At 39.3% G+C, this 10,814-nt stretch overlaps 1 protein-coding gene across 2 annotated transcripts in view; it reads right to left on the bottom strand.

The window, feature by feature from the left end:
- Nucleotides 1-5,809: 5,809 nt before the first annotated feature.
- Nucleotides 5,810-10,814, bottom strand: part of gna11b (guanine nucleotide binding protein (G protein), alpha 11b (Gq class)) — a 71,181-nt gene continuing 66,176 nt past the window's right edge. For both annotated transcript variants that reach the window (XM_062041322.1, XM_062041320.1), the window contains exon 7: nucleotides 5,810-10,008. In XM_062041322.1, coding sequence (XP_061897306.1) covers nucleotides 9,818-10,008 — 191 coding nt within the window. In that variant the 3' untranslated portion in view covers nucleotides 5,810-9,817. The remainder of the gene's footprint in view (nucleotides 10,009-10,814) is intronic.

Raw genomic sequence — 10,814 nt, 5'->3', positions numbered from 1 at the left:
ACATTTCAATGTGACCCAAAACTTTTGAACGGTAGTGTATATTAGCCGCACCGGACTATAAGCCGCAGATATATACCGGTCCGAAATATTTTGTAAATGTTTATTTACAAACCGTAATTGTTTCCAAGCGTAGCCTGTAACACGGCAGTAAAACTGCTGATCATACATACATACATCATTTCGTTGTACTTGTGCAATGACAATAAAGTCCCATCCTATCAAACAAAATAGAAGTCATCGTCTTGGACCCACTGGCTGCGGAAGCTAGCTCTCCAATCAGCGAAACAGACTCAATAACTCACGGGGAAGTTTTGGTAAATTTACTGAGGGATTTGTGAAACTGAAACAATCCAAAAAGAATGCCATTGACAGTTGATAATACTAACACGGACACTCGTAAATGCGTTAGCATATTCGCGAATGCTAGCAACGCTTGATTACATTACGATAGCATGCGCAAACATGCATGAAAACCCTCTTACAGACATCACACATGGGACAGATTAGTAAGTTTGAATTGTTTTAGTTGTATTGTAAAACTTAGAAAAGGGTTCTTGGAGTGATGAATAAATCATCTTTAAAGAGCAGAAACGTATGGACGGTTATAGGCACGAAACAGGAAGTACATTCTCAGCCCGCAGTCAAAGCATAAACAATAACACGTCCTTTCAGTGTCTCTGTCTGTGTTCTATGAAAACTACCGTATTTTTCCGACTATAAGTCGCAGTTTTTTTTCATAGTTTGGCCGGGGGTGCGATTTATACTCAGGAGCGACTTATGTGTGAAATTATTAGCACATTACCGTAAAATATCAAATAATATAATCTAGCTCATTCACGTAAGAGACTAGACGTATAAGATTTCATGGGATTTAGCGATTAGGAGTGACAGATTGTTTAGTAAACGCATGTTTATATGTTATAGTTATTTGAATGACTCTTACCATAATATGTTACGTTAACATACCAGGCACGTTCTCACATGGTTATTTATGCCTCATATAACGTACACTTATTCAGCCTGTTGTTCACTATTCTTTAGTTATTTTAAATTGCCTTTCATCATGGGATTTAGCGATTAGGAGTGACAGATTGTTTAGTAAACGTATAGCATGTTCTATATGTTATAGTTATTTGAATGACTCTTACCATAATATGTTACGTTAACATACCAGGCACGTTCTCACTTGGTTATTTATGCCTCACATAACGTACACTTATTCAGCCTGTTGTTCACTATTCTTTAGTTATTTTAAATTGCCTTTCAAATGTCTATTCTTGGTGTTGGGTTTTATCAAATACATTTCCCCAAAAAATGCGACTTATATATGATTTTTTCCTTCTTTATTATGCATTTTCCGGCCGGTGCGACTTATAGTCCGAAAAATACGGTATTTGTTGAATACAAAACATGATGGCCGTTAGTGAAAAAAATCCATAAATCAGCAGCACCATTTTATAAGCCGCAGGGTTCAAACTGTTGGAAAAAAGTAGCGGCTTATGGTCTAAAAAACCCAAATTATATATTGTATTAGGTTTGATTTTTCAGTGTGCGGCTCTCCGTGGAAAAAGTTTGGACACCCTTAGTTTTGATATGGTGCGATTAACAAACAAACAACAAAATAAAAACAGCCCCTGACACGCATGATCAGCAAGTATAGGAACAAAATTTATTTCAATTTTTAAAACAGATAACCTTGTCATTATGTTTCTCTTAGAAGGCGGCGATGATCATACGTCATGTTTCTGAATGAGGATCAGGCAACAGTGGTTGAAAAACAAAACACATGAAAACGCATTAAAAAAAAAAAAAAAAAAAAAATATGGCAAGAAGAGTTATGTAAACTCAATAACCCGGCTTGACTGAAGCCTCTTTTAGGCGTCAGAGAATGCATCCAAGCCCTCACTTTGCAACACAAAATAAAAAAAGCACATGCAATTACAGTTTCCTGAAAAAAAAAACAAAAAAAAAACAGCGGATTATCCTTTATATTTTTCAATCTTAAATATAGAATATAGTCTTTATGAACTTAATAGTCTATTTGTTTTAGTCTCTGGTGCTTTAATATTATTATTTAATATTAATATTTTTCAAAAAAGGGGGAGGAGAAAAGGGTGCGGCCGTGTGACGACGGCCGGTGTTGGCACTTAACGAGAGAGAGAGCCTGGCTCTACAAAGAGTGGGGTTGGCACACTCAGTATAATACATCATTTACATTGGCTTTACATAAACAAGTGGTCCTAAATAATAATAATATTAATACAATAGTGTAACCTGCTCATTAAAAAAAGCAATAAAAGGGAACATGCTGCAAGTTTTTGGAGTTTGATTCCCCCCCCCAAAAAAACAAAAACACATCAGCATTATTATTATTCAAAGGCAACAAATATAGTGTTACAGTGAGGAGGAAAAGAAACAATCTTTTTAAGCGCCATGCAAAACAACCTTCCCTCGTTCCAGCTCATCATGTTGGAATATATTGTATAAATAAAGAACCCCAAAAAGAGAAAAACAGTACACCACTGTGCAACACTGCTCACGAGCAAAACATGAAGTATACACGCCCCCGTAAGCACGCTCTGCATTATAGGGGCATTTTAAACAAGGGGGTGGCAGTTTTTTTTTCAGCAATCCACAATTTGAGTTAACTGGACTCTTATTTTGTTGAAAACAATCGGGTTGTTGTTGCAACTAACTTAGTAGGCAGTCAATGATGAACAACAACGGCCTATTGTGACGTATAGGAAGATGCCACACCTTCCACACAAGAAGGCCTTGTTCACACTGCGGGTCAAATCCCATTTGTTTTTGTCCATTTGCGACCTATATCGGATTTTTTCACGTCAACGTGAACAGAGCAATTCCGAATTTTTTTAAAACCCAACCCCCAGCCCCCTTTCGGATGTGGCTATAAGTCGGGAATGTCCTTAAAAATGGACAAACGTCATAATTCTTTGCCAAAATTAGAAAGTTGCTGAATAATTACCGTATTTCCCCAAGCTTTGAACCATGTGGTTTATACAAAGGTGCGGCCAATCTACAGATTTGTTTCCCCCGCTAACGGTTTTGTATGAAACAAACTCACCAACAAAGACTGAAATTGAGTGTTATTGTTTGTGCTATGGCGCCATCTGTTGGACGAGTTCACTGCGGGTTGAATTTGATTGAAACTTTTATTTCAATCAATTGTACATATTCCGTACAATTGACCACTAAATGGTAACACCCGGATAAGTTTTTCAACTTGTTTAAGTCGGGGTCCACGTTAATCAATTCACGGTAAAAGGCTACATTACTCCCTTGTTTCGTGCCTTAAACCTGAAGTATAAGGGCTGTTCCGTCGACCAGTCGTCCGTAGCGTTTCTACTCTCTGGGTTTCATCATTCATTACTCCGAGCAATGTTCGTAAGTTTTACAACATAACTATGACAATTCATATTTACTAAGCTAAAATGTACTGTTTGATAAAAGTGTTTTTATGCATACAGTATTTGTACGCACTATTGTAAAGTAATCAAGCCAGCATTGTTTAGTGTCTGTGTCAGCATTAACTTATTGTTTTTTTTTGTATTTTGACAAATTCCTCAGTAAATTAATCAAAATGTCACCGTGGAGTTATTAAGTTTGCCGATTGGAAACAATTAAGGTATGTAAATAAACATTTACACAATCTTTTTGTGTAAATATCTCATTTCACAACGTACATATCTGCGATTCCGGTGTGGCTAATGTAAAAAAAAAAATTAAAAAATAAATAAATTCTCAGAAATTTAGTTGGTGCGGCTTATATACCGGTGCTTTCTACGATACGGAAATTACAGTTTTGGTTTTTTTTGATTGATAGAAACTTTTATTAGTAGATTGCACAGTACAGTACATATTTCGTACAATTGACCACTAAATGGTAACACTCGAATAACTTTTTCAACTTGTTTAAGTCGGGGTCCACGTTAATCAATTCACGGTAAAAGTCTACAGTATTCCCTTGTTTCGTGCCTTAAACCTGAAGTGTAAGGGCTGTTCCGTCGACTGGTCGTCCGTAGCGTTTCTACTCGTGCGGTTTCATCATCCATTACTCCGAGCAATGTTCGTAAGTTTGACAACATAACTATGACAATTCATATTTACTAAGCTAAAATTTACTGTTTGATAGTAGTGTTTTGTAAAGTAATCAAGCTAGCATTGTTTAGTGTCTGTATCAGCATTAACTTACTTTTTTTTTTTGTATTTTGACAAATTCCTCAGTAAATTAATCAAAATGTCACCGTGGAGTTAAGTCTGCCGATTGAAAACACTTAAGGTATGTAAATAAACTAGAGATGTCCGATAATGGCTTTTTTGCCGATATCCGATATTGTCCAACTCTTAATTACCGATTCCGATATCAACCGATACCGATATATACAGTCGTGGAATTAACACATTATTATGCCTAATTTTGTTGTGATGCCCCGCTAGATGCATTAAACAATGTAACAAGGTTTTCCAAAATAAATCAACTCAAGTTATGGAAAAAAATGCCAACATGGCACTGCCATATTTATTATTGAAGTCACAAAGTGCATTATTTTTTTTTAAATGCCTCAAAACAGCAGCTTGGAATTTGGGACATGCTCTCCCTGAGAGAGCAGGGGTAGCGGGGGGTGTATATTGTAGCGTCCCGGAAGAGTTAGTGCTGCAAGGGGTTCTGGGTATTTGTTCTGTTGTGTTTATGTTGTGTTACGGTGCGGATGTTCTCCCGAAATGTGTTTGTCATTCTTCTTTGGTGTGGGTTCACAGTGTGGCGCATATTTGTAACAGTGTTAAAGTTGTTTATACCGTCACCCTCAGTGTGACCTGTATGGCTGTTGACCAAGTATGCGTTGCATTCACATGTGTGTGTGTGAAAGGCCGTAGATATAATGTGACTGGGCCGGCACGCAAAGGCAGTGCCTTAGAGGTTTAATGGCGCTCTGTACTTCTCCCTACGTCCGTGTACACAGCAGCGTTTTTTAAAAGTCATACATTTTACTTTATGAAACCGATACCGATAATTTCCGATATTTCATTTTAAAGCATTTATCGGCCGATAATATTGGACATCTCTAAAATAAACATTTACAAAATCTTTCTGTGTAACTATCTCATTTCACGACGTACATATCTGTGATTCCGTTGTGGCTAATGTAAAAAAAATGTTGTTTTTTTTAAATAAAAAATTCTCGGAAATTTAGTTGGTGCTCTCTACGGTCCGGAAATTACAGGTAGTAATAACGGTAAATAATGTTTAAGGAACTCACGTTAATGTTCCACCACTCCTGTCTCGGACAGTCGTTGAAAATGTCCCACAAACTGCCCGCCCTCTTTCTTCTTTAATCTCCTACGCGCAATAATTTGGCTCAAAAAACGTGGAAATCTTTGAGAAATTGCCACAAACACGCCACGACCGAGACGTACTAGAATCGGAGCCGCGTTTACTTCCGCAAACACGGCAGCGCGCGTGACGTCATGACGGTCAGTTCGCGCTCACATAAAAAAAAATCGGATTTGACAAAACTAACTCAATTGGGCAGTCTACCCTGCAGTGTGAACTTAGCCAAAAAGAGTCCAGTTTCCTCGCTTACCTTCATGACTGAGAATCGACACTTTAAAAAAAAAAAAAAAATGTTGACAATTTTTCAGCCTCATTTTCTAATCATGACACATTTCCAACCTGTTTCCATACAGTAGCAGCAGCCTTTGCTCTGATGGCTTCCAAACATCTCGATGAGCACGGAAGGTTTGTCGCGGTACACCCCCCCCCCCCCCCCCAAAAAAAACCAAGGTTTTGCACAATTTCCCCCAAACGTACACAAAAACATCACACATCATATCGACAGACTTTGGACAAATGGATGCTGGAGAACATAAAACGGTGCCTGGATTGGTACAACAAATGAATTAAAAGTAGTTTTATATGTTTAATTTTAGAATAGGAAGCTTGTGTCTAATGCTTCGATTAAGCAGGGCTAAATTGGGGCCCTAAACAGAATTTATTTCGAAATTATATATTCTCTTGGATTAAATTGAATTTGATGCATGTTTTGTCAAAAAATAAAATGCACCGGAATTTTTGTGTGTGCAAGACAGCTAATTTAACATATTGAAAACATGAATTTGTACTTTTTTAATCAAACTTGAATTTGAGTTGATGTTTTTTTTATTTGTTTGTTCTAAAACAAATGACTGAGAATTAATTTTTTTAGTTGGAACATAATGAAAACATACATTTGCACTTTTTCCGAACAAATTTAATTTGATTGGTACGTTTTAAAAATGTGTTGCGCAATTTTTTGGTCGTCGTCGGCGATCACTCGAAACGAGTACGATTGTCCTCCTGTTGGTGGGATTGCCTTCAGGAGAACGCCTGTGCGTGGGAATCTTTTAAAGTGGGGAGACTGGTGCACAGACAGCCACCACACTGTCCTCGGCAAAGAGAAGGCCAGGGTCCAATGGCACTGAGACCAAGACAATTGGGGACCCATCTTTGCTGCAGCCTTCTTCCGCCTTTGTGACTGTTGTGGAGCTTCTATGCAACCACTCCGCCGTTGAGGGCTTTTTCGACGAGGGAGACGCGCAGACTCCAACGTCAATATTTGGTATCAGTACAGTGTCAATACAGCTAGTGAGTGTGCCATACACTCACATTATACTGCCGTACAGCCCAGCACTAACACTACAAGCCTCAGGAGACAATGTGAATGTCCCGGGGGGGCATAATTGCCATTATATTCTTAACAGTGATGGAGCAGGAAGGGGCTAGGAATACATTTGTGGTAAGATTATTTGGCATCTTATATGCGCTTCTTCACGCAAAGGGAGAGATCTACGTATGGGAAGGGGGGGGCCACCCTACGTCCGGAAACGTCGGCGGTATTTTGTACGACTTTCCACTCAAATAATGTGACTAGTGGAAGATTGGTGCACTATATGAAAAAAAAAGAAGATTTTACAGTAAAAAAAAATGGCATTACTTGACAGAAATGTACTGTAAAATTGACAAGGATCGGATTACTACGAATTGAAAAACCGCAACCGTTAACTTATGGCGACTGAGCTGCATCTTTTTTTTTTTTACTATAAAATCTACGGTCCTTGTTTCTACAGTATATTACTGTAAATTTAAAAAAATAGAGCCTCTGTTTAACAGTAAAATTCTGACAACTGAGCTGCCATTTCTTTACTGTAAAATCTACGGTCCTTGTTTTTTACAGCGCATGATTGCAAATTATAAATAAATTTTATTTATACCTTAAAATTCTGTTTGTTTTTTTTACCGTAAAATCTGCTGGGGAGTTTTCCCCAGTGTGGGAAAGTGACACAAAAAGAAAATGGTTAATTAATACACAGGCAAACAAAACAAAAAACATCACATTATTTTCGTGTTGAACATACCACACGGTGACAACACTTAGTAGGCCAACATTGGGAAACATGCAATACTTATTGTGGCTGTAGTGTTTTGTTTTGAAAGTAAAATGAGGTCCTAGCGGATAACACTGCAGAACACCAGGGCCTCATCTGTCAAACGCGATAAAAAAAAGCTGCTTAGTGCGTGTAAACGGTCAGAAAATACACCATTTTGGGGTTGGCATTGACATCCCGCCTCTTCTAACGCGCGCACAAGTCGTGTCCGTTTCTGCACAAAAGCATGGACGCTGCAAATGCTCCCCACTGTGATAGCCCTTAATGAGGATGACTTGAAAAAAAATTATATATATATATACACATACATATGTATATATATATATATATATATATGCACTTCACTGGCACTATCAACGCAAGCCTCAATTAACTGGAAAAGAACAATGCAAAAAAAAAAAAAGTTCAATTACAAACAGCAAGCATTGATTTCCAAGTCAACATTAGAAAAAAATCCACTTATGTTTTGTACATTGTGTCTATGTAAGCATTACAGCGCTGTCTCTCTCTCGCTCTATATATTTATATATAACCTCGAGGAAATACACTCTCTTTTTGTAAATAAAAGGTGACGGCTCCTAAAGAAAATGACGCTGGGTGGAGACGCCATGGCGGCCAAGTACAAATGGAATTGTCCCAAATAGAATGCAAAATATACTGTCCTTATGATACCAGACATTCATTATTATTATTATTCTTTTTTTTTTTTAACAGCAGTTCAGACTCAAGTAGGCTCCGTCGTGAGAAAAAAAAAAGAAAAAAGGGAGCGCGTTATTAATAACACATGACAGCATCAAAAGCAGTCGAAATTATCAACACCTTCAAACCTGGTCCATAAATTAGATAAATTAAAAGAAATTACTCTTAAAATTGTCACCATATCGTGAAAATTGCTGTTTGTTACTTTTTTTTTTTGTAATTTTTTTTTTTTTTTACGTCCTCTTAAATCAAGTCAACAAAATACATGATCACAGTTTCGATACTAGCATTGGAAAAAAATAATAATAAGCTAACAAACCCGTGATACTTTTATCTATTTTGTTGTCGTTGCCAAAGATGGTGTACCACGGAGCATTTTTTTTGTACATCAGTGTCGTGTATATGTATTTACAAACAAATATACACAAAATTGCAGACGTCAGAGAGTGTCAGTGAAAGGATTGTAGCCCCGCCCCTTTCCCTCTCACCACTCAAATAGCAAGCGATCAAATTATTTTTTTTTGTCGTTTTGTTTTTAACACAAAGTGACTATACAGTTAAAAAAACAAAAAAAACAAGCACATCCTGATATAAGTCAGGAAGCGTCTGACTGGACGGCGTTATCAAGACAAAACTAGTGTTTACTTTGACGAGCTGTGTGTTTTTCAGAATAAAAGCGCCGGGGGGAGGGTCACATGATTGTCCCTGTAAATCATTAGGGGTGTCCAAATGTTTTCACTGAGGGCACTCTTGATCCTTCCAGGGTCAACACAACATCCTGGCTTTGCAAATGAATGTAACATTTAACATATCCTATTAATACCAAATTAAATGCAATGTGAGTATATGAAAAAAAAAAAAAAAAAGGCCCCCGGTCCCTACTTTGGACACCCCTGCTTTAAATGCATACAGAAAACATCTGGAGGAGGGAAGCGGTGCGATTAAATCAAAAGCAAAATACTTATGTAATGTCTTCAAATACATTTTATCCTTTTCGCCATGATTTGCTAAATGGTAGCGACAAATTTCTACCGTTAAAAACAGCGATTAAAAACACATTTTCTTGCCCCCCCCCCCACCCCCGTTCGTGCTTTTCGTGTATGTTTTAAATGTGGTTACGTATTTATTTCCACCGCATTACACAGTTCTATTTAGAGCTTTTTTTTGTTTGTTTGTTTGTTTTTGTTTTTTTTGCGACTGCAAGGCTCACACCTGGGTACATTCAGAGACGTGAGGTGGAGGCCCAATCCTCCTGCGAGCCTCTCCAATCCCCTCCCCCCCCAGGTGGCGGCGCGCCACGGGAGCCTGGTTCCGGGTGGGTGGGTGAGTGGGTGGCGGGGGGGTCCTTCCGTATCTCAAAAAAAGGGAACACACGGGTGTCACAAACACAGAAAAATAAGCACCGACGTCCTTTTCAGTCACCGTGTGAGAGTTGCCATGCCCGTCGAGGCGGGAGGGATGAGGGGTGGGGGGGGGGCGGCTTTGGAAAGAGCTGCGCTTGGATGGAGACGACAACAAAAAAAGGGTGTGTTGTGAGTGTGCGCGGTGGGAAGAGTGTGTGTACTTGTTGGCGTGTGTGTGTGTGTGTGAGAGTGTGGGCATGGTGCTCAAAAGTTGAGTGCACTCTGAAAAAGGTGGCGTGCCTTTTTGTGCGACAGGAGCGGCGCCGCCTCGCTCACACCAGGTTGTACTCTTTGAGGTTGAGCTGCAGGATGGTGTCTTTGACGGCCGCAAACACAAAGCGGATGTTCTCGGTGTCCGTGGCGCACGTGAAGTGAGAGTAGATGATCTTGTCGCTGTCGGGGTTCAAGTCCACAAACATCTTCAGGATGAACTCCCGCGCCGCCTGCGCGTCCCGCTGGGGGCCTTGGGGAGAACAGACGGAGTCACCGTTAGGGACAGGCGTTCAGATGAGCACATCACAAACGAGTCGTTCAAATTCACTCCTGGAAAAATAATTTGCCCACTCAGTCTGCGGGTTTCACTGACACACTGATGCTCAGGACTCAAGTTTCACTGACTCACGACTGCCAACGACAAATCGTGTTTCACTGACTCACCTACTGACAAAAACTCGAGTTTCTCAGATTCATGGGTGCTCGACAAAGACTCCAGTTTCACTGACTCACGGGTACTTGAGGAAGACTCAAATTTCACTGGCTCACCGCCGTTACCAATGGATCGTGTTTCACTGACACACATGTTGACAAAGACCCAAGTTTCACTAACACACACAAAGACAAAGACCCAAGTTTCACTGACTGACACAGAGACAAAGACCCAAGCTTCACTGACTCACACATTGACACAGAGTGAAGTATCACTAGGGATGATGTTCGAAACCGGTTCTCCCGGTTGTTCGATAAGAAAAGAACCGTTCGATAAGAAAAGAACCAATTCCATGGACTCAAATCCTTTTTTGAGAACCGGTTCCCGTTATTGAGGCCACTATAGTAAAGAAAAAGAGTTGGTTCTTTATTCGAATCCTTGGGAACGAATCCCGTCCCACAAGAAATGCCCTGTGGGACATCACAGGAAATTTCCTGTGATGTCACACAAGCAGCAAAAATAATGGACCAAAAAAACACCTCAAGGCCTGGCTATTCACCTATAGTGATCACAGAGACAGGTTGTTTTTGTGTTACTGTATATATTTGTTTTTCTGAAAAATT

This window comes from Entelurus aequoreus, linkage group LG03 (genome assembly GCF_033978785.1).
Source record: "Entelurus aequoreus isolate RoL-2023_Sb linkage group LG03, RoL_Eaeq_v1.1, whole genome shotgun sequence".
Taxonomy (NCBI): domain Eukaryota; kingdom Metazoa; phylum Chordata; class Actinopteri; order Syngnathiformes; family Syngnathidae; genus Entelurus; species Entelurus aequoreus.
This window is presented reverse-complemented; position numbering and strand designations above follow the sequence as displayed.